This window comes from Glycine soja, chromosome 4, assembly GCF_004193775.1.
Source record: "Glycine soja cultivar W05 chromosome 4, ASM419377v2, whole genome shotgun sequence".
Taxonomy (NCBI): domain Eukaryota; kingdom Viridiplantae; phylum Streptophyta; class Magnoliopsida; order Fabales; family Fabaceae; genus Glycine; species Glycine soja.
The window spans coordinates 48,587,848-48,614,189 of NC_041005.1; the positions used below are offsets into that span (position 1 = coordinate 48,587,848).

The window sequence follows — 26,342 nt, forward strand, 5'->3', positions numbered from 1 at the left end:
ACGGGGAAAAATTAAATTATTTAAAATGTTCCATTTGGATTTATTGTGGCCACAACATAAATATGAAAAATCAACCAACAGATAGATAACGATCCTGGTAGAATATGTGTTTTGTGCGGTGCAGAGAAGTGCAATAGGTCCCTCTCTTTTTGTGACACGCTGTCTCGGTGTGTGACTCTCATCGTTCTCTTCGGTCCACGTCGCACCGCCGCAAACAACCAAAATTTCTCACTTCTTTCTTTGTTTTCTTTTAACCCATTATTGGGGGGTTTAGATCATCTGATGGGTTTTTGTTTTTTTCTTGGCCCAACACTATCTTCTAAACGAACCGCCCATTGAAAAACCTGGGCTACTACTGTCTTCGTGTTTTCTTTTGCTCCTTGTATGACCTTGTCTTTTGAAACCGAACCATTTCTCTAAAAACAAAGTGAATAAATCATTGCCTGCTGGACTGTTTGAGTGACTTAGGTTGAGTTTTTTTAAACTTAAAATAAATAGTTTTAAAATAAGTGTTTTAAAAAAACCACTTATTTAATAAGTAGCATGATTTGTTTATCAAAATAAACAAAAACACTTTAGATATACACCCTGAAAAACAAAAAGTTGTTTATTTTATTAAAATAAGTATTTTTTAACAAATAAGTTTAAACAAACTAATCCTAAGAGGCCAACCCATGAAACTAAGTTGTTACTTGTTAGTAACACGAAACAATTATGCCATACATGCTCAATGTCTAAAAGGTTGTTGATCATTCAATCAAAAGACTGACCTACAAAATTGACTTGCCAGCAATACAAAGCACTTATACCTTATTAGCTCAATGTTTAGGGAGTTGTGGATTATCCAACCAAATAGTCAACCCACAAGACCGAATGAATACGTAACTCACACTAGTTTGTCACCAAAATTAACCCTAAATTGACCATTGGAGGAACATATCTACCCCACAATCCCCTTGTCCATACTGGAGGCAAGACGCACACACCTATCGACCTATCGAGTAGGGTAAACCTAAGGGTAAAACAATTAAAGCTTAAGTTTTAGGTTTACCAATAAAATTTATTTACTATTAATTTTTTAAAAGATCACATATTGGCTAAAAGGCCTTAATATATCACTACTTTCTCTAAAGTAAAAAAGTTTATCTCAACTTTTGCTTTTGATCTTACTTTATGTTGGATCATTCTTGAGTAGTAAAAAGTGACGTCAAGTGTCTCTAGTAAGGAAATCATGAGTCTCGTAGGATATTGCAAACAAAATCTATACTACTAATTAATACAGAACGCGACAACATGATAAGTAATACATAGCGGCTTCTAACATGTCAAAGGGGATGAGTTTGAGGGGTATATTGAGGACTTATTGGTTGAGCAAGTAGAAATGAGACGATACATACAAGAGAGCTAAACAAAACAATTAGAACTTAAATAATCATAGAACAATGAAGTATTTATATTGATGTTGCATATAAGTTTAAGACAATTATTGTGAGATTATATATCCTTCTATTAGATTAATTGTCAAATTTTTATTGTTGTATAACAAATTGGTATATAACACTTGTATTTACCTAATTGCATTGTTTTCCATTAAAATTATAAAGTTGAATTTATTTGTTTTTGTTTTTTTTAGCATAGACCATATATATTTTTTCAGAGACACAATTTTTTTCAAACATAACAGGATCACTATAAATAATAAAGCTTTACCTTCAAATAGTTAACACAATCATATGTCTATGACTCAAATTTGGAATTACTTTTTTATCAAATTTTTTTTTTTTGGTGTATTTTCATCAAATATTAATTATTAGTATTACTAATTTTTGTAAGTAGGAAGATTCAAACCCACCACATTTTTCCCATTCATTATTAAATCAAACAAACTTATATTTCCAATTCAAAATTCCTCCTTCTAAGTTGAAACAATAATGTATTAATTGTTTTGCAAACTCAATGATAGGTTAGATGATATTTTTCTTCAACATTTTTACCGTCGATCTTTGTCTATTTACTATCCCTAAATTCCTTTTTTTTTTTTCTTTTTTGCTTAAAACCTTCCTGAATTGAATTATTACATTGTTTATAACAACAGCGCCCCCCTTCTACTTAAAATTTACTAACTGAAACATCAAATTTTATTTCCCCAATTTTAAACCTCAATATCATATATTATAAAATTATTTAAATTTTCACTAATCATACTTCTAAAATTTTAGAATTCCAAATTTTAAACCTTAATATCACATCTTATAAAATTATTCAAATTTTCACTTATCTTACTTCTAAAATTTTATAATAATTTCACATCTCAAATCTATCATGAACTCCAAAATATTCAGATGGAAAATGAAATTTTAAATAAAATAAAACTGACATAAATATTATTTTTACATAATTTTAAAAATAAAATATTGGTTAAAAAAACTTTAAAAATAGTCTTGCACATAATTTAATTAAAGTAATTAAAAATATACTCAACCCTGTCTTTTTTTCCTAATTAATAAGGTGTAAGAATAGCTTGTCCCCCAATTAAATTATATATTTGGATAGAAAAATCATGATTTAATTAAGACAATGGCTAAACTATCCCTTTCTATTAAATTATCTGTTTTTAAACTTTACTTAAATACTCTTTCTCCCTCTATTTAATCATTCAATTATGGGTTTGCCTAATTGACCCAAGGAAAACATGGGGTTAAATAATCCCATCTTGACCAATAAAATTTTGGACAATTACCCCGTTTTAATTTCTATCAATAATATGATTATTATTGTATTTAATGCATCATCCTTTCTCTCTCATGTCATTTATATTTAAAATTAGAGCTTTAGATAAATCATTTTTTATATATTAATGTGATTGAAATATATAAAAAATAGTTTTTCAATAACATTTTACTTTTATATTAATTAATTACTTAAATTTTAATTATTTTTAGTTGTTAAATTCGAATTTAATTCCTAATTTTTTAACCACTAAGAAATTAGTTTTTATTTCATTAAAATCTACTCTTATAATATAAATTTGAATCATAATTTGGAACAAGAATGTGTTTTTATGAGTTATTCTTAAAGAAAAATATTTTTAAGAATTATTCGTGAGTAAACTATTACTTAGGCCCTAGAAGTTGTAAGATGTTGGATTTTTTAAAAAGTTAATTTTACATATTTAATTCAGATTAATAAATTAAAAATAATTTTTCTAGTTTGAAAATAAATAAAAAATATTTATATAAACTGAATAAAGAGTATAAATTTTATAATTAATTAAAAATAATTATTAAGATTTAATATTTAATATTTTATTACATATATTTATTGATTTTAGCATAATTCTAATTATTAAATTTTAATTAAAAACTATAATTTAACTCTTTATCTATTAAGGTAATAAATATATGACATGTACGTGGTGATAATCAAAATGCTATAATTTCAAGTTTCATTATTTTATCTATAATTTCACAATTATAATGTTTGTTTATAATTTTTAATTAAAAATTATAATCAAAATGTTATAAAAAAAATTTAAAAAATTATACTTGTATGTTGTAAAATGAATAAAATAAAATAAGAAAACAATGTATGAAAATAAAAATATATAAGATGTGTTATGTGTATTATACATGAAATCTTAGTTTCTTGAGAGAGAAAGAATGAATGATTAAATATGATAGCAATTACATTAATGATAGATTTTTTTATGAAATACATAGTAGATTTTTTTTATGAAAGACATTAATAGTAATTGCACGAGGGTTACAATAAAAAAATCTACCATCAATAGTAATTTTACTAAGTTTGGGATGAAACTAAAAATATATATAAATCTATTTATTGTTTAAAGTTGTTGTAATAAATTAAAAAAATTAAGAAAATAGATTATATATTTTCATCTAATTATAAATTAATATGTATGACAAATTTACAACTTATAATAATTACCATATCAACAATAATTTTTTATTAGTGACATTAAATTCAAAACATTTTATTTTATTTTCATTAAAATTATTTGTAATTTTGTAGCATAATTTTTATTGCTCTTATTTATTATTTTGATGTTTCACAAACTGTTATTTTTCTACTTTTTATAAAAAAATTACTACTATAATTAATAATTAAGGTCATTTTGAATTTTTTAAACAACTGATAAATAAAAACAAAATTTTCTTTGAAAATTACAAATAAAAATAATATATTCTTAGTATAATTTTTCTGTATGATGATTGATCACATGAATTCTTTCTTCTCAATTAGGTTTTTATTATTGGTATAATAATTGACAGACTTTAAATAATTGAAACTAATGACGATAAAGAAAAAATCTAGTTAATAATTAATGTTCATAACACTATCCTTCCATTACCTGCTTGTTTCGGCAATGATTGTTACCTTTTACATATTTTTTCAATAAAAAAAATAGTGCACCCTTTTATTATCTGTCATTGTCTAGGCACGACTTTATTGTTCATTAAATTTCGAAGCAAAAGAAATAAATTAGATGGTCCCGATTAAATATATTTTGACATTATATTATTGTCTTTTATATATATAAAAAAATAAGAGTTTAACTTTTACATATTATTAATTACTTAAAAATTATTTTAAATATAATTTTTTATAAGTTTTATTATATGTAACAGTAGATGGTATATTTTCTTTCAATTTATTCTATAGGTCTTTTTAATATTTTATATAAAAATGCGAAATGATATTTGAAGAACATAGAATTTTTCAATACCTTTTATATTTAACCAATAGAAAGATTAGAAAAACAACATTATAGAAAAAACGGAATTAGATAAATGAAGAACTTTAAATGAATAATAATAGTAGTGTTAAAAAATTAACCTAAAAAAAGTGTTAAAAAAATGAAAAATATATAATAAATTGGTAGTTGTGACTTGTGAGTTGTGGGTCGCAAATGGGGAAGAATATTTTGTGCGGGAAGACAGCTAGAAAACCGAAAGCAGGAGGCGGGCGCCACAACACGGATTGAAGGTACATTAAAATTAAAGCCATAATAAATGAAATAAAGATATCTTTAATACAAATGACAAGTATATGCTTGTTGCTCATTCAATACAACTCTAACTAAGCATAACTTATCTTAATAATAAATAAATAGAAGAGTGCCATTTTTGGTAATTAAATTAAATAAAACTAAAAGAGAAGCCAACCGATTATATTTTCGGGTTTTTGTTTTAAAGCATGTTACTAAATAGATAATAAAAATATTATCATTACATCTTTCTTATTTGATTGTAAAAATAATACAGGAAAAATATATATTATTATTTCTTATTTCATTTTGATCACAATCACAATTGGTAAACCCTACGAAAGGTAAACGTATTTTTGAAAAGACAAATGTAAAGAAAATGTAATTGTTTATTCTCGTGTATATATTTGAGAAGATACATGCTGCAACAGCTATGCCTATCTAGCATCCTTTTATCAACAAAGCCTGTGCCAAATCTCTCTCTCTCTCTCTCTCTCTCAAGATCTGAAATCACTCTGATGGAGCAGAGAAAGGAGGTTAGTTCTGATTTCTCTCTCTTTCTAAACGCGTCCGTTCATTTTCCCCTGAGACGATGTTTTGTGTTTGGCGGCTAAGGAAAATAATAATAATAATCGAATGGAATCGAACGAACGATGTTTCTGTGTGTTTGGTTTGGTTGCTATTGACCTGGAAATAATATGTTTCCTTCGTCGAAAGCATATGCGTACTTTGATTTAGTTGTATTTGTCGTTTTTCTGGCTCATGCTGTTCTGTTGGAACTTTTCGTGTACTCAATGAATAGAAACGTCTATGAACTATGATGATAAAACTCTTTCTTTCATTTCAAGCTCTGTTTGTTGTACTTCGTGTCGTGCTGTTTGTCTTTCCTTTAACTTAATCGATTTGTTTTGTGTTTATTGTTTGATATGATGATATCAGTGTTGCAGTAGCACAAGTAATCGTAATTCCCTTTCTGAAGCTAATGGAATATCAGATGTATTGCATGAATACTTATCATCTGTTATGCTGTTTCTCTTTATTTTTTCTCTTGTATGAATATAATGAAGTTTTTTTTCTATCTTGTAAATTATTCAAATTAACTGTCAATAAATTATTATTAACTAGAGTCTAGAGGGTATGGTGAAGTTCGTAAACTTTGCCTGCACATTGGCATTAGTAATTTTGCTTGTAATGGTTCTTCGGGATTGAAGTAAAACCTTTTCAATAATTAACCATTAGGTTTCTGAAATTTTATCATGTAGTCTAACTAATAATTTCTATTTATTTTATTGTAAGTACTACTATATGCCAAAAGATAGTTTTGTTATGGTGATAAGTCCTCTAACCTATAAATTTTTTTATCTGTAGAAAAATGCTCCTTGGTTATCAGTGCCACAGTTTGGGGACTGGGATCAGAAGGGACAAGTGCCGGACTACTCGCTAGATTTCTCTAAAATTCGGGAAACGAGGAAGCAAAACAAGACAAATATTTCAAGGGCAAGTCTTGGTAACGAAGAGGAGCTCACGGCTTCTGCCACTAACAATGCAAACACTGTCCACAGTGATGAGCACCAGCACCCCCACTACAACCAAACCAACTCTCCAACTGTAAGATCCCTCACCTGCTTCACCATTCTTATTTTATTAGTTTAGCTACCATTTGTTGGTATTGTGGAAAATTGGGAATAGTAATTCAAATTGATTATACAGTAATTAACAGAGGAGGGGGTATTATGGGAATAGTAATTCAAATTAATTCCTACATTAATTAACTGACTGAGAAAATGATTATGTCATGCGTCTGTTACTTAATTGGTGCAGTAAGCATTTTTGCAAAACTGATTGTTTCAAACAACACTAATCACCTGTTTCTGTTCTGTTGATCAAGCAAAAACTTTGAATTAAAATAGTAACTTTTAATTATCATATGAGTTGATAGTGAGAACTCCTAATCAAAATTTTCATTACTCTTTCATGAAAAATTTCTATGCTAAACTCTTTATTTTTTCATTTACCCCTCTTCTAGTTAATTTAGTTCATTTCTTCTTATGTAATTGTCTATTATTAAGGGAACCTAGCCTCAAATCTTCATCAGGTTGGATTAAACACAAATAAGGAATAAATTAAACTTGACATATTGAATCTTCTGTCTGCAGTCTGCTTACTTTAATACCAAAAAATCTTTTAAAAAGGGAGCTAATTAACAAAAAATTGAATACCTAAATGATATTTTAAGCAAGAAAACCACATATATCTATAGTTTTCAATCTCCCAACCGTACTATATATTTATATAATAATGAATATGATCTGTGAAGAGAACAGAGATAGAATGAGAAGAATTTGAGGCGGAAACTTTTTATCTAAGAAAAGTGGAAGACAAAGACAAATACAACACAACATGACAGCTTCTCGCCAAGGAGGTTCTATTAGCATAAAAAAACAACAAAGCTCACTAAGGTCGAGGCCTACCGGTTAATGGCAAAATTCACGTCCATCTGCTTCTTTAACCAATACTAATAGTTTTTCAACCCAAAAAGAGAAAGGATATATTAAACTATACATTACAGGGAATTATAATGTGAGACCCATGATAAGCTTCTCCCGTTTTTTAACCTAATGTTGGCAGAAAATTGAGCCGGGGCGGTGGTTAGGTTGAAGGATGTAAATATTAATATTTATTTATATGTAGATATATTCTATTTGACCAGGAAACACGCAATTCTAGTTGCAGCACATGCAATGAATGTTTTGGGCAGTTACATTCATTTCATTGGTAAGAGGGCTATATATAAAATATGGTGTTTGGTTATTGATTAGTGGAACTTTGAAGTCATATTCATTCTGTAGATCAACAAAATATTAGACTAGGATATGGTGTCTAAATATTGCATCTTTGTTTGATTTTTTGTCTTGACAGTCCAGGAGGAGCTTCCTGAGCTACTTCAACTGCTGCGTAAAAGCTTGATTCTCAAGGGAATCTAGAACCTTTTCGTGTCTGCCTAACCTCATGGACAGGGACAATAATTATGGTTTTGCGCTTGGTGATCATTACTTCGCACTTGTTTTTTATTTAGGAAAGCAAATGTTTCATTTAAGCCATAATCTTCAATAGTGATTCTATTACGCTTCCGTCTTAGTTTGAAATTTTTGTATTTAATTAGAGGTATAAAGATGGTAAGCATGTAAATGGCGCGTAGGACTGTAAGCCAGCTCCAAAATACGATGAATTAATCCAGCAAAGTAATGCTGTTGACCTTGAAATTTCCTTTGCTCTTGTTCCTCGATTAACTATTCAGTCTGGAGTTGAATGCTTACAATTAGGTCGGACTTGTAATGGTCTTCAATTTTTTCCTTCTTTCAGTTTTGGTAGCAATTTATTAAGTGAGCTCCAATGGTAACCTGCAATCACTTTTCATACAGAGATAAATCACGTTTACTGTTATTCTCCCCGATGTTTTATCTGAACTTCATTTATTAGACTTGTATCCGCATGTTATTCAGTCGTTCAATAGATCAGTATCACATTGCTTGCTTGCTACCCTGCAAACCATGTAAATAAAATGTAGTTGTTGAAGGATTCCTCCTCTTAAAATATTGAGTTTAATTTCTGTGCTCTATCCATGTAAAGACTTTTATCTTGTTAGAACTCATTTGATGTAAACTAAAATTTTTAAATAATTATTATAAAAGTTAATAAATTTATTATGACTTTTAAATTTGTTGACCATATAGATGCTTTTTACATTATTTATGCATTTAGAGTAATTTTAAAATTATTAAGTATATAAAAAAAGCTAAAAATTATATATTCCAAAGCCATTCCTGAATTTTTCCACACCCTGTTGGCCTTAACATTTTTCCACCCTTTAGGGTGTATTTGGTTGAAGGGGAGATGAGAGAAATAGAGAAAAAATTATGTGGATTCCACATTTCATATATTCTACTTTAATTAAAAAAAATTATCTTTTATTTTTATTTTCTCTATTTCTATTTTTATCTTTTAAACCGATCACACCCTTAGGTTTTTATTGTGTGGGGCTGTGGGCCTCCTACAAATTTGTCTGCCTCAAACACCAACGGCAAGCTTCACAGAATCACAGTTGGCGACTCCTATTCAAACTGTGGGCTAGGATGTTGACAAAAAAAGTTGTGGGTTAGGATTGTTGGAAGGGAATGATTCCGTGCCTGTGGTTGGAGTTCTGGTTCTGGTTTGGATCCTCTGCATTTCTTTTGTAAGGAAATTTTAGAAAGACTATGAAATAAGAACCGAATTACTAACAATATTTAAATGCAGTAAGGAAATTAATGATTAGTAAATACAGATTTTCAAACCTTCAATGCTTCGGCTTTCTTCCTTCTATTTGGAGTTCAATATCTCCAAATCCTTCGTTAACTTAAATTAAAACTTCTCATATACGCACTTGCACGCAGATGCACACACGTATATATCAATATTAATTATTTAAATACAATATTTTCTTAAATTTTAAAAATAAATTATGTAAATGCTGAATCAAAATCATGCCATCATTTTGTTAAAAATGTCCAGAAGCATAGACAATGTAAAAAGCTTTATCACTGTCAATAAATTTTACGTAAATTTTAAAAACAAAGTATGTAAATGCTGTATCAAGCTCATGCCATCGTTTTGTGAAAAATGTCCAGCAGGATGGACAGTCTGACATATCCACCTGAATAATATATATCTTTCCAGCAAAGCCTATCAATGTTTACTAAGTAGACACCAAATTATTCTACCCATTAATTGTATAATCCCACCACAAGATACATCATTTTCAAAACTTCCGCGACAAACGGCGTCCCCTGAAATAACTAATGGTTTAACAACGCATCAAACTTTAATATACTCTACCTCACCCCCAACTTAAAAAAGACAAATAATTGGAGTGTAATCTAAAGATCCTGGGGAAAGTCTCACGAAGGGATCTTTGATTCTGCTCAGAATATCCTCTATTAATCTAATGAGAGTGCCGGCATTCTGATCGATTTGCAGAAAACGTCATCTTGGATTCTTCTGATTATAACAAATTATACTTTCTTGATAATCTGAACAACGTCTTCATCTTCAAGTTCATGCTCCTGGTAAGCAACAACATATTTCGATTAGTAGGTGGCATGCTCAACAATGAGGGAGAAGAATAAAAGTAGAAACACAACACAAAAAGAGGATGAAGCCAAAAATAAAGTAAATTAAGTACAATATCAACCTTGCCAACTCTTTGAGGCTTGTGTTTTGCACTTGAACCCCAGACCAAAGCACTGCATCATTCGGTAAATGTGAATTAAATGAATGTCAGGAAAGAAAAACATTTTTTATGGAGGACCGAGGGGTGAGATTTTTTTACTCAACTTTTTTCTCAAAGAACAAAATGACACCCCTCAAACTAGTTCATTCATCAAACTAAAGATCCATTTTATATGTTTATAAAGTTCATTCAGGTGAGTACGGGCCACAGAAACAAGAGATAATAGCCAAAACGAGTGCTTCATATATACAAATGAAAGGCTTCCTAATAAAGCTAACTAGAATTCAGACTTAATAGTTGAAAAGCCAAGTTAATCTTCATATTCATTGCTCCTCATTAACGCACAATGGAGAAATCACTAACATTATCAAGGAATAAAGCTAAAGATATGTTTTAAGAGAAGTGCTCACTACTTAAACTGTTTAAGCATGTCCTTGTGAATGCGATCGCAGAAGTCCTCAACTGTCCTCTTCTTAGAGGATAATATTACAGGGTCTTCATAATCAGGATTCATCCCTTTAGGTTTAGTATAAATACGAGTTAAGTTGAGATATTCCCAAATTTTCTCCAGAAGACCATCAAGGTTCCACTCCAGATGTGCACTGAAGCATAGATAGAAAATTACACATATTTATTAAGAAAACAACTTTGTGAATAAATTTATTGCAAAAATCACAACAGAAATGGGGGAAACGTGACAGTTGCCAATCATACAGTGCTCTTTCCCCTCTTGGTCTCAAACATAGATACTTTGTATAATAATCTGTGATAATTTTGGAATTTGGACTAAAATATTATAGTTACAAAACAAGAGGGGGATTACCTAATATCAAGCAAAGACATAAAAAGGAAGAAAACAATAAGTTAGAGAATTTAAGGAGTTTGTGGGCATGAATACAAAGCATTAAACAGGCCAAGCAACTAGTCAGTGGAACAAAATCAAAGACAATACAAGAGATCCAACAAAAATAAACAATGATACAGCAAAAATCTCCGGTGCTTTTTGTTGAGTTTGAGAATATCATGCAAATACCCCCAAAATGAAATCCTCAAAAACTAGTGATAAACAAGAAATAATAATCTAAGGATGTACACAAGTCTTATGATTTTTCTTTATTCAAAATGGAAAAAAGGTTTGAGGTAATAATAAGACCAATGATTTGAAGTATTACCTGATTGGGCAGTAATGAGGTAGCTTATCCAAGATCTCCAGTTCCTCAAGTGTGATCTGATCAATCTTGTTCACAACATAGATACAAGGTATATACACCCTACTTCCCTCAATGACATCTATAAGGTCATCAGCAGTGGCATCATACCTGAGAGTAATATCTGCATTGTGAATTCTGTACTCACTACATATAGCCTTCACAGTCTCAAGATCTAGATGTGTTGTGGTGACAGTTGAGGTGAGATTGAGTCCACCTTTGTCTTTCTTCCTAAAAGTCAGATTTGGTGGCTCTTTGTTTAACCTACAGTCAGAAAATGAATTTAGTCGATCAAAGAGGAACAAATTGTTATGAAGAGAAGAAAATAAAAAACCAGAAAATCTTACATCAATTTTTTTAATTGAAATACATCAAAATATATACATACGATTCTGTTCATCTGAAAGACATAATAGCCAAAGACAATATAGTTCATAACATATAATAGAAAACAAGTTATCTGCTTTAACTGAACAACTCTTCCAGCAGATCCTGGTGCACCTGCCACATGAACAAATGGTTACATGCAGTAACACTTCCCTTGTGGCTAATTTGGATGTAAGACCCCCTGCTTCACTTCTAAAACCCTCCTTCTTTGGACCAAAGTCAAAGTCGGAGGCCAAATAGAAATCTATGAGACTACTAACAAGACTACCAGTACATACACTGAACATTTTTTGTTAATAGGTAAATTAAACAGGAAAGGTTGCTGAAGCCAGAAATTTGAAATAGCAAAGCCAATTCATAAGTGGCTGCTCCCACTTAGACCCGATAGGAAGCAAGCCTCCACAAGATTCAATTATTATCTCTCAAAAATCATATTTCACCACATGATCACCAAAACATCATATTAGAGTTTCTTCTGCCCTATGGGTGCAACTGCTGCCATCAATGAAGCCAGAAATGCTTGCTTTTAGAGTCAAATGCCTAACCACTATAATCTTCATTCATCATATTCATGCTTCATTGAGAAATATATTTTAAAACAAGTGCAGAAAAAGTGAAGTATTCATGCAAGTATAGGCTGCTGCACACAATGGGAAAAAATTATAAGAGGAGACCCCTGCCTTGTTCAGAAATCAGAATATTGGTAACATAACATAAAAATAGCAAATAATCAATATTACATGTTACCTTATACCAAATCCCTCTAGCTCTTTTTCGATAAGACGCTTATGAGTTATTGGCTTAATTGCATCAAGGACAATCAAAATGCAATTGCATGTTCTTGCAGTACTAATAACCTGCATTTCCAAAACAATAAATAAATGAATTACGAAAATGTATCAGTGTTTGTTGGTGTGTGAATGAAGTGTGGAAAATGAAAGGTGCATTGTGAAAGGTAAGGTTCGTGGTATAAGTAAATGCAAAATATATTACAAGGAAGACAGCATTCAATGCTAACAAACTTGATAGCACAAGTAGGACCAAGGTGTTAAACACCAAAATAGATTCCAGGAATCCCCTGCCCAGTTCATATTATGACAACATAAAACCCTTAACTTCTTTAAATATGCCATGGATCTCACCTCAACATTCAGCAAAAAAATCAAGAGAAAAAACTTTTTTAAAATTCATGAGGAACTTTTCCCTCTGAAAAAAATTTTGACAAAAGATATTCTGATGGAAGTTTGACTACATTGCAGACTTTACTTAAAAAGATACACTTCAGTTACTTTGATTGAAATTATCTTCTTAAAAATGATATCAAATGTAGTTAAACCATGACGAAAGTAAACTATGGTCTTTTTTTTACCTGCCTTCCTCTACCCTTTCCATCCTTAGCACCCTCGATAATTCCAGGGAGATCCAACAACTGCACATAAAATTGAACAACTACCAGTTAAAAATGGAAAATATTAACATAACTTAAATATGCATCACAATCATATTAATAAATTGTACAGTGACTAATATCCAACTGAACCTAAGTTCAAACTAATTGAAGATAAGCTTTTTCATGGTTAAAATTTTTATTTTGAAGTAAACAATATTAATGGGACTTCTTGGTAAGATAGATTTAGAAAACACAGTCAACATTAACCCTTCAATGCCTAAATTATTTATATATAAAAAAAACAAAAGAAACTCCTCCGCATAGTCGTATAAACTTCATCCTCAAAATGTTTTGATGCCTAATTTGACAGTAGAAACAGACGGACTAGATTGTACTCGTACAAGCATTAGGAACCTTAAAAAGATATTCTCAAATTTTTAATTTAAGAAAATCTACAGCCCAATCAAAATAAAACTCCAGATATATTCATTTATAATATGGATAAAAATATCAACACAAACAATTAAATGACACAGGACAAAGCTTTAATCAACTTTAGGTGTTTATCACTTAAATCATCTAGGGATAGCTGGTCCAGAAGCAAAGCTAGTACTTCAGCCTACTCCGTAGCAAGGCCCAAGCAAAAAGCACGCAGACCATCCTAGATGACTGACTTTGCCAATTATTAGAATTTTCAATTAGAATGCGATTTACTTTTATCTGTTATCTGTAGTGTACACCTGTATGGTTCTGCTTTATAGCCCATTGGGAGCTTTGCCTTATAAAGGGAGCCTTTTCAGTTGTAAGAAGGTTATGAAATGAATGAAGTATTTTCTTTTTATTACCTAGTCTTAGATTAACCAAGTGTAGCCCTAGATTCTCTAGGTGTCAGTGTCACTTTATTATGGTCCAACAACCAACACAAGCAACTCTACTTACTAATACATGAAATATGAACAGTGAGAGGATGAAATATAAAATTTGCCAAAACCTATATGCCAATGTTCCTTAAAGACCTGAGCACACATGCAGCTTATAGTCAGAGGCTACTAATATAGAGTGGCAACATTCACATATCATTTAATCTTCTCTCAACTATTATCAGAAAAAGGTACAACTAAATTCAGCTTTAGGCATCCCAAGCTTTTCAACCCACAAGCAGAATATCTTTTGCACAGTAAGGTGATAAATTTATCAACATATAATATGTTTATGTGGAGATACCTGGATTTTAGCTCCACGATATGTGATCACACCTGGGATGCAAGTTAAGGTAGTAAACTCATAGGAAGCAACCTATAAACAAAAACAAGTAAAAACTTCAGAAAGTTCTTTAATACAAACTAAACTTTAGATAATTTGGAAAATTATTATGCTACCCACCACCCAAACCCAATACAAAGATAAAATCACCCTGCATGCACATTATAATTGATTACTTAATGAACATAATGCATAACCTCTGTTGCATTATTAGAAAGAAAAAGCAGAGCACTTGAACTTCTGTTTATAGTTCCCCCTTAGTGCTATAGAGTCGGGACAATGGAAATTGTTGAGAAGTGGAACTTTATGGGATTGGGAGTTCTATGCCTACATTGCTCACTAGGTTTAGAAAGAAAGTTTTAGCATTATAATATTTCAAAAACCCTTATTTTAGCCATATGTCCAATGACCCTTTTTAATTTCTCAAGAGCTTCTTTCCCACTATGGCCATATTTCTAAACGTTTTCTCTCTTGAGGTTCTCATTTTCTTTTTCTTGTCAAAAGGTTGCACTTCCTCTGACTACATTAAATCAAATTCACTTTCAAAAAGGACCCAAACACAGAAAAGAAATAAATGATAGGCCTGGAATACCTCCATACCTCAGAAAATGTCCCGGTCAACTTATTTAGTAGAGTAGATTTGCCAACTGAAGGGAAGCCCACAAGACCAACTCTTGAATCCCCACTTTTAGTAACATCAAAACCTTCACCAGCACCTCCAGCTCCTTTTGATGAAGGTGTAAGGAGTTCCCTCCGCAACTTTGCTAATTTAGCCTGGCACCAGATATTTACCAATAATGAATCAACCCCTCAACAAAAACAGCAACAGAATACAGGAAAACAGAAGAGGAACTTGAAAAGCTCAAAGAAGGGGACAACAAGGAATAAAATCCTAATGATACTTATGGAAGGTTGATTCCACATAGAAGCAGAATACAGAAACAACCATCTTGCTTCAATATCACATATCAGAAGAAATTGATATGGAAGATCCATGAGGCCAATAGAAACAAAGATGAGCAGGATAAGATTCCATACATTTAGAGTTATTTACTTATATGTTAGCATTCCTTTAGGGGCATAAATATATAAGCAACATGCACCCAAAATTATAAATAAATCACAATAATCAGCAGTAGAGATTACTATGATGGATGAAAAGTGGAGACAAAGTAGGCAGATAGCACCAGAAGAAAGTATTACGCCTACAAATATAACTTCCATAATGAATATAGAAAAGGGAATAGAAATAAGTCAATATAAAAATCAATGAGAATCCTTAATACATGGAAACAAACTAGGTCAATTGTATGTGCAGAATGTGCTATGAGGCTTATGCCTACAATTTCTAATATAAAATGTAGAGCAAACAATATCATCATGAACCAGATACACTTCCAAATGCAATCCCTGTAACAACTATCCAGTATCCACTTCAACCAACTCATATAAGATCATGTCAATATTTCAGTACTTTGAAATAAACATTTTCTCCTGATTTGAAACAAAAACAAGACATCCCATTGTCTTCGATAGTTAACCACAACTACCAAAAAAATTCAGAACAGCACACACATTATTAACATACTTGATCTCTTTTCCTTTTTCATATGTCATTTAATAATCAAACAAATTAACTTTATGTGCTTACCTTCAGCAAGCCCAGATGATGAGCAGTAGCCTTGTTTTTTTGGGTCTTTGCCATCTGCAAAATGAAAAATACAATTAACCAATGATTGCAGAATTAAAAACATTGAAAGCAGAATAAAGTTTGCAGCACCAATTCAAATAATAAAAATGAAGGATAACCACTGAATCTAAGCTAAGTTGGAAAGAAACAGTTCTCTTTTATAAAAAGAAATGGTGATTCATAATCAAGTAGAAGTTAATTGACAACTATTAAAAAAAAAAAAAGAAGGAAAACCCTACTGCGGCAGAGAAACATTTATCTCAATTTTTTTCTAAATTATTTTGAAGTGCTAAATGAACACTGCTGAAAAAAGGTTAGTGTTCTGCTTGAATAAATCACATGTCCACAATCATTCCCCTGTATTCCACTCAGAACCCAAGTACCTCATCTTCGATATCTTTGATCTTCTGCATCACCGTCGCCATTTTGGAAGAAAGATAACAACCTCAGTGGCAACGCGAAAGATATTCAGATTAAACCCTGGCGATAAGTGAAGTGAGATTGGACTTGGAAAACTCTGCGGTGGTGAATTGCTGCAGCTCAGCGTTGTGTTGCGACGGTGAAGAGAAGAGGTGAACGAAGAAGGTACTAGAACATCTCGTATGCAGAAACGCTTACGGTGGGACATAGGGTAGAGTATTCAGTTCTCGGATCCAAATTGAAATTACAACAAACATGGGCCATTTTTTAAATAAGCTGCGTAAGCCCAAAATAATTAGCTTACAATTTATTTGGGATAGCGTCAACTGCTATTGGACTACTCACACCGGGATGTCTTTTAGCTATATTTTCAAATTATCTTTCCAATGGAGCACAATAAAAATATTTTCATTATACACTTAAAAATTTATGAAACAAAATTGTGTTTTTATTTATTTTTTGTTTTTTTACAAAACAAAAATGTAATTTCGTTTCGCAAAAATCCCCACCCCCTCCCAAAATGAAAATGCAATTCCCTTTTGACCAAAAATCCCCCCACCTTACCCTCTCTCCTTTCCCTTCCCCTACCCTTATTCCTAACGATCACACAAACACTCACAACAACAAAACATTACAAACACTCAAATTTATTTTTTATCTGGGTTGGGTGGGGGATGGGTGGCATAAGGAGAGGGTGGCAACACGGGGACATCGGTGGGGGAGACAATTTTGAATCTAAGGAGAAGAAAAAAAGGTGTGGAGATTTGGTGAGTGAGCAAAAGAAGAATTTATCAAGACTGATAGTGTCATTAACAAGGATTGATAGTGAAATAGTAGTTTCCTTTATTTGGGCTTAGGTTTCTTTTTGACCCAAGTTCACGCCAGTTATGTATGGACAAATATCGATGAATCTCATCTCACATAACTTTGGGTAATTGTTAAATATATTCTATTGTATTAATAATATTCTCTTGTTTTCTTTTTATTTTGAGCAAATTACATTCGTCCTCCAAAGTTAGTGTTTATTACACTTACATCCCCTTCCTAAAAATCACATTTATTTTGTTTCCCCTGAACAATCATCGTTACTAAGTTCAATGTCTTAAGAACCCTTATCACTTTTGTGCAAGTCTACTCCTAGCCTAAGTTCACTTCTTATTTCGTCAATGAAAACATTGTCAACTTGTTTCTCACCTCTTTCGTCAACTCTATCACCTTCACCAACCACAACAACTTCACCATCCTTACCTCCTGTGATGTCGTCCATGGCCTCTTCTAGTGTCGCAGTGACCTCACCAATGACTAGTGCCCTTGCTCCGTATCGCATGCGGTCATCCAACTCGACAACCTCTACACCTCTGACAATGATACGTAACTCGACAATTGTTTCGTTAAGTAAGATAATGTTACTTTCATCGGGTCGAGGACATGACGATGATGTCACTAGATCCTCACTTCCTTTTCTTTTTTCTCATCATCTTTGACAATTTTAGTGGGTTAGGGAATCTCAATGTAATGAATAATAAAAAAAAATAAATTCTTGTGTATAATTAGAAAAAAGAAGTGAGGTTGAATGTAATAAGCACTAATCTCTTGGGATGTGAGTGTAATTTATTTCTTTATTTTTATTATTTTTTCAAAATATCCTTTTAATCTCCTTGTCAATTTCAATGTTAGTCGATGTCTTAGAACATTAGTTAATAAATTAAAAAAAATATTTTTTTTAATACTCAAAATTATACTGTTCATAATATTTTTTACACTTTTTTATTATGTCATAATAAATATTTTTTTCTTATTTATTAGTTCTTTCAGAGAAAGATCTTTTTCCATAAACTTTGGTATTTATGATTCTACTGCTGACAATACAAGTGTCACTGCTACATTGCTACTGTCATTATTTGCCCTTTTAAGGAAAAAAACTACGTCATTCCCTGAAATTTGTGGTTGGTAAGCATGGCGTAACCCGTGATGTTACAGTGCCATGTGCCACAGTCATTTCCTAGTAGGATGGGCATTAAGGACCCCTGCCTGAAAGTGGTTCCCAATTCCCACCCACCAGTCACTAAGCTCTGTTCCCCAACAACAAGTCAACAGTCATTTCCTCTCACATGCTAACACTGTAAACATCAATTCATAAAATATTTTTTATCAAGCCATCTTAATAACTCTTGAAAATTTCATGATATTAAATATTTTTATTTACTAGCAACATTTTTTTTTTTGATTTCGTGATACTAACTTATACTTTAATTGGGTCATAAATATACCTACGGTTTCAAAATTTTAATTAAACAGAATTTTTTTTTGTATTTAGTTGTTTTAATTTTTGGGAAAAAAAGTTGTTCTAATTTAACTAATAATTTTTTAATTGTAGTATTAATCAAAGTAATTTAGATTAAATATCTATAAAAAATACTGTTTATAATCAATTATCAATTACTACCTTTATTCTTACTAACAGATACTTAATTCATCAAAAATAATAAAAATAGTTAAATTAATTATTTTAATTATTATTGACATAAATTTAAAATTTATTTCAAAAATATCTTTAGAATTATTTGATTTAATTGATGTATGATATTTTTTCACACAAGGAATTAGAAAAATCCAGAATTTAAGAACTAAAAGTATACAAATTTTAATATGTGAGATTAAGAAAGATAAATTCTTAAATTTGAGAGCCTAAAAATATATTTAAACTAAACCTATGTTATTTTTTTATATATAGTTATAGAAAGTATCCAACAATTTTGTAAATAATTAATTTTCATTGTAAATCTAGCTATCAACCTTTAGTATGGTCTCTTTTCAATCATTTTTTTTATTCATAAGATTAAAATTCTAAATCTTACTTAAAAAAAAAGTCTAGTTTTGTGCATATCAATGACATATTGGTGATGAAATAAGATTATGTTAATTTAAACTAACTATTACATCATTTAATAACTTTTAATAGCATAATTTTATCTCAAAATTAATTATTAGATTGAAAGTTTCTTTTATATATATCATATTTGTTTAACTTTATATTAATTAAAAAGTATTTAATACCTCATTTTTATAGATCAAAATTGACATAATAATATAAATATATTAAAATACAACGTATTTAATACCTCATTTTTATTCATTGATGGTTAAATTTTAAAAAATTAACACAGACAACAGAGATAATATTATATAATTATAATTCAAGATTTCAATCGAATTCACAATATACACAAAAATATTAAACGGTATAATAGTTTTACATGATATATAAATTTATTGAAGGATGCAATAATTAGTGTAATAAACAATATTATATTACAACAAGATAGAATACCACCAAACATGCCTAAAAAGTCATTTTTTTTTAATAACTATAGCAACTAAATATGAATAATTAAACCAAAAAAGTTGATCTAAACAGTCGAAAGGCTGACAACTTTCTTATATGGAATCTCGTAATTTAAGTGGATGATATTTGTCTTTTACCTTTCATTCTGGGATCACTTTACTTTATTTTATCAATTATTTTTGTCGTCTTTCTACATTTTTACTCATCAAAACTTGGCATCTGGGTGGTGGATACAGGAATTTGTAAAACAGTTGGCATTAGAAAAACGTGGCTCTGCATTATCGCTAGCGGCCGACACCATTTCTGATTGTAGCATCATTATTATTACTGAATTCTGCAGTTTCAAGGTGAAGCCTGAAGCGCCATGGAAGCTCAAGCGGTTCAAGTCTTGCGATATTCAGCTACGCTGCATTCCAATAATCCCAAGCTTGAGAAAACAGGGACCAATGGCTCTCTCCGAATGTTTGGTGGATTTAAGAAACAGCTTTTTGTTTCGTCTAAGTTGCAGAGTGCAAAACCTTCGGCGAATATACGGCGAAGGACAGCATCTTTGGTGGTTGCATGTTCGCATAATAATATTCCAGGTTGTTGTAAAAACCATGCATACTTTGACAATTTGCAAACAATGATTGTTTTCTTTTTTTATTTCCTTGAGTTTTCATACCTACGTACGTATATATATCTGATGCATATGCTATTCGTATATGTCTTTATCAAAGTATGATATGTGATATAATAATAGAACCAGATTTGTGTCAATTTATCCAAATCAATATCAATCTTTAGAGTGTGATTTTTTTATTCTCCGGGTGCCCCCACCCCACCGTGTAGAGATTAATCCGGCTCACTCGCACCACCGCGAAGCCATCGGTCAAAGGGAATTTTACATAAGTGAGAATCAAAACCTTTGATCCAAGAGAATTTTATATATAGTGAGAATTAAATAGATCCTTTTCACACATGTGAATGCAATAAAACCTTACACCATTGAATTCCTTTGGATTTTAGAGTGCTTAAGGAATACTATAATTTGAACTAGACGTCTTGCAAACCAAAAGTTGTGTTACTACTGAGTACGGCCTGTACGGGAAGAAGGTGTAATTATTGTAAGTTGACAGTGAATTATTTGTAGAAAAATCAAATGAAATTTCTTCGTAGCTTTAGCACTTTTGAAGTTAGTAGAATGTTGTTCGAAAAAGTAAAGGAAGGAAGCCTTTTATTTATTATAATAGGGCACCGTTATTTGAGACTAAATATGGTGGATTATCTACTATCTATATTGAAAATCGTTACATGGTTTATTAATTAGAAAGGGTAATGCTCTTACCAGCTGGATCCTTGAGGGTCTGTTTCTATCAAGTTGAGCTAACCGTGGCTACACTTAATTTTGAGCTACCTTTCATTATCTGTAGTGTCAGTCACAATTCCCTCGGGTGATTAATTGGAAAACTAACATATAAGGGAAGGCATGTGTTTACCCTGTACTATGTAGTTTGTTGATGATTGTAATTTGTAATAAGTGTTGCCTATTTTGAGTCTTAACATAATTTTTCAAATGTCACTCATGTAGCTTCAGCATTGGAATATGGAAGCTTTCATTCTTCTGTTGAAGAAAAGTTGATTTTGAAGGTATATAGCACAATGCCCTTTGTCACTTTTAATTGATTTAAGCTCTTTCACTGCAAAGATGCCCCTTCAGTTATAGTACACCATCTGGACATGATAACCTGAGCTTAGTTGTTTTTTGTGTGAGCATCTCTTAACATTGTCTGAGAATCTACGTGCCATTATTCATTATCTTACTCGAATCAATAAAACTGCAGATTAAATCACAAGAGATCGAACCATACTTAAGTGGACGCTGTATATATCTTGTTGGTCAGACTCTAGGCAGAAGTACTTGTGCATACATACATTGCAAGTATAATTACTTAGGGTATTCAAAATATTTTGAATCTGAAATGCAGGAATGATGGCCTCTGGGAAGACAACTGTGGGACGGATATTGTCAGAGGCGCTTTCTTATTCGTTTTATGATAGGTTAGTGTGGTAATTGCCCCACCTGTCTTCTTTTCAAATTGAGGAATAGAGTTATGAGTGAAAGTGAAGCATGCAACATTTGAAAAACCAATAAATAGGCTAGCACAATAGAGAAAGAATTTCAACTGATGATTATATTGGATTGATATCATCTGACTTTAAGGAGATGCAGCAAATTTATTGTATCATTAGGATAAACCCGGGTCTGTCTTTTGTATACAAGATTCCTAATGTAAGTGTTTGTGTATCACAACAGAAATATTCTATTTCATGCACGCATTAAAGTTTCTGCTGAACATTTTCTGCATTTATGGAAGCAGTGATGCATTGGTGGTGAAGGAGGTTGGTGGAATATCTGTAACTGATATATTCAAGCACTATGGAGAGCCTTTTTTTCGTAATAAGGAGGTCAGTTAAAAAACACAATGTTTTCAGTTTTTGTGTTCCTCACTAAGTATTTGGAATTTTTTTGTTAAGGTTTTCTAATTGTAAGGCTTTCCTATTTCTTCTATCCTAGGCAACCCTCTCTCATTTTCTTTTATCCAAATTTAATCTGCGCAGAATGTGTACCTTCATAAAGTAAGCTGCAACAGGGAAATGGGAGCAATCTATTCTAAAGTACTAATTGATGATACAACCTAGCTTCTTTTAATTAATGGATAGAAAGAATGTCTATCCCACAGATTAACTCCTCTCCTTTCTTAATATAATAAATGAAGAACATTAGTCTTGAAAATTTGGAATTTTGAAAATAAATTGGTTGGGTTTGGTTTGTAGAGAAATCAAATACAAACTTAGGCAGGAGCATGGATACTGTATTAAAGTAAGCATTTTAAGACAGTTATGTATTGTATTGAAATTGCATTATTCAAGTGTAGTGATGGATCCTTCGAAGAAGAAACTCCCAACTTCACACAGACAAGTACTCCTCTGATGTAATACAGAGTTTTGCACATCCCTTCCATATCATAATTTCCCCTATATTACCTCCCACCTTCTTTCATTCTTGTGTAACAGACTAGTCAACCCCCTCATCTCCCTACACACCCTTTCTCCTCAGCTTTGTGGCAGACCCTTCTAATACTACATAAACTTCACCAAACCCAGATGCAGGAACTCTAGCTTCTTGGGCTATTAACCAATGGTTCTTTTATGGGTTGTCAACAATGCCACAATAGCTCCTAAATGGTGGGGGAGTTGTCACCTAATCACGGCCCTGACCCTGGCCCTGGCCCTGGCCCTGGCCCCTGTCGAGGCACATGTGTTTACTCTTTCAGTTCTACAGTTAGTGATCTCTCAGTAATTGCATGATCATTTGATGTAAAAGTTAGATTGATATCAACCTAAAGTTAAACTTTGGTTAATCTGTTTAATAACTAATAGTAAGGCTCATGGAATGTGATATTAGATAAAGTTGAGGGCTTAATATCTATTCCCTTCGTCTCTAATTATAAAATTCTTTCAACTAATTCATGTCCTTTAAGAAAAGTAGTTAATTATCTTAAATCTGTCAATTATTTATACTATCATTTCAAAATTATCCTTTTTTTATCTTTTTATTCTCTAAATTTTTTCTCATTAATGTTAAGAGAGATAATTTAAGTAACTGTATGTGAAGAAAAAATAATTAATACATCTAGAAATTACAAAATAGTCTTATAAAAATGGACAAACAAATTTCTAAAGAGTCTTGTAATTAGAGATGAAGGAAGTAATGATGATGACATGTGCCAACAAGCCACGGCAGAATCTCCCAAATTACTATTCTTCTGTTTAAAAATAAGAAGATTTGGGGCTGTTGTGAATTGTTCTGTTTTTCCTCCAGGTTCTATTATCAATTTATCACATTCATTGCTCATTTTCCATGCTTATTTTACTGTTGCAGACTGAGGTGTTGCAGAAGGTGTCAATAATGCATAGACATCTTATTTCTACTGGTGGAGGTGCTGTCGTGAGGCCCATCAATTGGTATAATAATTAACATACTAACGAGAAAAGTTTTAATTACCTCCACTTTTGCCATTAACTCTTCTCACTTCAGTCTTCACACATACTTTATATATGGATTGCCAGGAAATATATGCAGCAGGGGATTAGTGTTTGGTTGGATGTACCTGTAGAAGTCTTGACTCAGAGAATAACAGCTGAAGGAACTGATTCTCGCCCACTTCTACATTATGAAGGAGGAGATGCATACACAAAGGTAAATGATTTTTCTTCCATGACATTTTTTCTTTTGCAAAATATAAGACAGTAACTATTAAGAATCTTGGAAATTTGGAGGAACTGATCTTAGCATCAAAAATATTTTTCTTTTCCAGTAAATAATTTTACCCTTTGGAATTCACCTGCAGACTATCACGCATTTGTCTTCCCTTTTTGAAGAAAGAAGTGAAGCATATGCAAACGCCAATGTGAAGGTCTCCTTGGAAAGTATGTCTGCAAATGTTATTTCATTTCTTTAAATGAGAATTCTGGTTCTGTCCAGAATCTTTGGGAATACAACAGGAAAGGAAGTTGCTACTTATAGACTCTTGGGACTTCTGAAGCTTAACTTTTTTGGTCTTCATTTATGGATAGTAGTTAGTCTTTAAGGATTGTCCATTGCTAAAGCATGAAAATTCAGATTGCTTTATTTTTTAGATTTCTGTGAAGCTCTAAAGGGTATACTACTCATTCATTATCTGCATTCTAGATAACATCCATCTATTATTGTGTTATGTTCTTTTGTACAGATATGGCAGCAAAACTGGGCCGAAGAGATGTGTTAGATTTATCTCCAACTGCTATTGCAATGGAGGTGCGTCACTTCCCGCTTCATCCCCTTCTGAACTTCATCTTAGTTTGCTCTTGACCAACCTAACTTTCTGGAGAGGCCAGAGCTGAAATCGTATCTAAATTTTGAATCACTGACATTTACTAGTGCCAATGTATTTCTCAGGCGCTGGAACAGATCAAAGGCTTTCTTATAGGTGAAGATGGCTTTTAAGCGTGTGCTAGCAGAATCTTCCACACAAGCATGCTTTAATTGTGCATATTTTTCTCTTCAAATAATAATTATAGCATGGCAATGTGTTATATCTTTTTGTTAGGAAAAGGAATGATGCAGCATCATCAACATGCACATATTTAGTATTTTTTTTATTCGTAAAAATTAAAAATAAGTACTAGAATTGAAGTTTTACAACTTTCACGTACTGAACTAGATCTCGTTAGTGTAGGAATTTAGTGTTTATGTGTAATTTGTGTGATCATATATAATTTGACGGCATGCAGCATTTAATTTGTATATCTTTTTTTTTTTTTTTTTGTATATTTATGAGTAGATGCGACGTTTTTTACTTCTTCTCTGAAAAGTACAAAGGTAAAACTGGAAGACACCCTAAGAGTACCAAACAGGGATAGATCATAGATGTGATATTTTTTGTAATCAAAACTGGATAGATCAGTTTATGTGTCTCAAGATCTGCCGATTTTGGTGATAAATATTGTACATTATAAATAATTTTAAGTAAACAAATTCACAGGTAATTTCTCATTTTACCGTGTTAAAAAAAATCAAGTAAACTACCTTTTCTAGAGTGACTGCTTCGGATAAGAAAGTAATGCATTTGTAATAAATACTATAAACTTTTGAGCTTTCCTTTAAAAAAAACTTTTAAGCTGCATAAAATAAAATAATTTTTAAATTGTTTTTAATAATTTTTTATTATCTTGTAGGATTTTATTTTTTACATAATTTTATCATTTTATGCTCTGTTACAATATAAATAAGTAAGAAAGGAAGAAAGTAGGAGGAAGGTATGAAACTTCCTTCGATTGATTGGGTTCAAATAGCAAAGAAATTTTAAAAAAACGGTGTAGGACCTAGTAAAAAACCTTTTGCTCAAAATTGTGAAGAAATGCAAAGAAATTCTTGCATTTTATTGAAGTACCCTCTTGCTGATCATGAAGTTACAAATTTTAATTTTATTAATGATTAATTTTTATTAAAAAAAATCTGATTGACTACTTTCGATAAAGTTTCTTTCTTTTAACTATTAAGGAAAAAAAACATGATTATGTATGATAAAAATAAAACAAAAAGTATCTTTCTCACGTCGGACAATTTTAAAATAAGTACCGTATGTATGTGTAGGGAACAAAGATACGCATATGCCAAATCTACCTGGACCACATTACATTTATTTCGTGGTATAGACCACTTACACTTTAAGTTCTAAGTTCAAAGGTGTGTGATTTATCATATTTTTTTCCTACACCATTTATTTTTTTAGTGAGAGTGGAAAATAAAAAAAATACTCTTACTTACGTATAATTT

The 26,342-nt window shown here is 31.3% G+C and overlaps 3 protein-coding genes across 5 annotated transcripts; 2 read left to right on the forward strand and 1 right to left on the reverse strand.

Annotated features, from left to right (window-relative positions):
* The first annotated feature begins 5,371 nt into the window (after positions 1–5,371).
* LOC114410141 lies at positions 5,372–8,354 on the forward strand. Its single transcript, XM_028373943.1, has 3 exons — positions 5,372–5,544; positions 6,377–6,616; positions 7,928–8,354. The coding sequence occupies exons 1-3, from the start codon at positions 5,428–5,430 to the stop codon at positions 7,973–7,975; spliced, it is 405 nt and encodes a 134-aa protein (XP_028229744.1). The 5' UTR covers positions 5,372–5,427; the 3' UTR covers positions 7,976–8,354.
* Positions 8,355–9,589: 1,235 nt separating this feature from the next.
* Positions 9,590–16,890, reverse strand: LOC114410142 (developmentally-regulated G-protein 3-like). 2 transcript variants are annotated; one of them, XM_028373944.1, is made up of 10 exons: positions 16,599–16,888; positions 16,177–16,230; positions 15,126–15,299; positions 14,487–14,558; positions 13,242–13,301; positions 12,620–12,729; positions 11,450–11,749; positions 10,688–10,879; positions 10,239–10,290; positions 9,590–10,110 (listed from the first exon to the last, which is right to left on the reverse strand). In XM_028373944.1, exons 1-10 carry the CDS (start codon positions 16,638–16,640, stop codon positions 10,060–10,062), a joined length of 1,107 nt encoding a protein of 368 aa, XP_028229745.1. In that variant the 5' UTR covers positions 16,641–16,888; the 3' UTR covers positions 9,590–10,059. The 2 variants fall into 2 exon arrangements, with proteins under 2 accessions (XP_028229745.1, XP_028229746.1); XM_028373945.1 differs by lacking the exon at positions 10,688–10,879 and having other exon boundaries at positions 16,599–16,890.
* A 3,263-nt stretch (positions 16,891–20,153) lies between these two features.
* Positions 20,154–25,310, forward strand: LOC114410143 (shikimate kinase, chloroplastic-like). 2 transcript variants are annotated; one of them, XM_028373946.1, is made up of 10 exons: positions 20,154–20,565; positions 21,552–21,610; positions 21,805–21,859; positions 21,949–22,030; positions 22,342–22,429; positions 23,907–23,989; positions 24,095–24,224; positions 24,376–24,454; positions 24,757–24,821; positions 24,963–25,310. In XM_028373946.1, the coding sequence occupies exons 1-10, from the start codon at positions 20,346–20,348 to the stop codon at positions 25,008–25,010; spliced, it is 909 nt and encodes a 302-aa protein (XP_028229747.1). In that variant the 5' UTR covers positions 20,154–20,345; the 3' UTR covers positions 25,011–25,310. The 2 variants fall into 2 exon arrangements, with proteins under 2 accessions (XP_028229747.1, XP_028229748.1); XM_028373947.1 differs by having other exon boundaries at positions 20,161–20,565; positions 21,949–22,021.
* Positions 25,311–26,342: the final 1,032 nt, after the last annotated feature.

Excerpts from the sequence above, each read along its gene's own strand:
- LOC114410141 (XM_028373943.1), top strand. The coding sequence starts at position 5,428 with ATGCTGCAACAGCTATGCCTATCTAGCATCCTTTTATCAACAAAGCCT. Across the intron at positions 5,545-6,376 it reads TGATGGAGCAGAGAAAGGAG|AAAAATGCTCCTTGGTTATC; the intron begins GTTAGTTCTGAT and ends TTTTATCTGTAG. Across the intron at positions 6,617-7,927 it reads ACCAAACCAACTCTCCAACT|TCCAGGAGGAGCTTCCTGAG; the intron begins GTAAGATCCCTC and ends TTGTCTTGACAG.
- LOC114410143 (XM_028373946.1), top strand. The coding sequence starts at position 20,346 with ATGGAAGCTCAAGCGGTTCAAGTCTTGCGATATTCAGCTACGCTGCAT. Across the intron at positions 21,611-21,804 it reads AAGAAAAGTTGATTTTGAAG|ATTAAATCACAAGAGATCGA; the intron begins GTATATAGCACA and ends ATAAAACTGCAG. Across the intron at positions 23,990-24,094 it reads GTCGTGAGGCCCATCAATTG|GAAATATATGCAGCAGGGGA; the intron begins GTATAATAATTA and ends ATGGATTGCCAG.
- LOC114410142 (XM_028373944.1), bottom strand. The coding sequence starts at position 16,640 with ATGGCGACGGTGATGCAGAAGATCAAAGATATCGAAGATGAG. Across the intron at positions 15,300-16,176 it reads ATCATCTGGGCTTGCTGAAG|GCTAAATTAGCAAAGTTGCG; the intron begins GTAAGCACATAA and ends ATCTGGTGCCAG. Across the intron at positions 13,302-14,486 it reads ATCGTGGAGCTAAAATCCAG|TTGTTGGATCTCCCTGGAAT; the intron begins GTATCTCCACAT and ends TTTTATGTGCAG.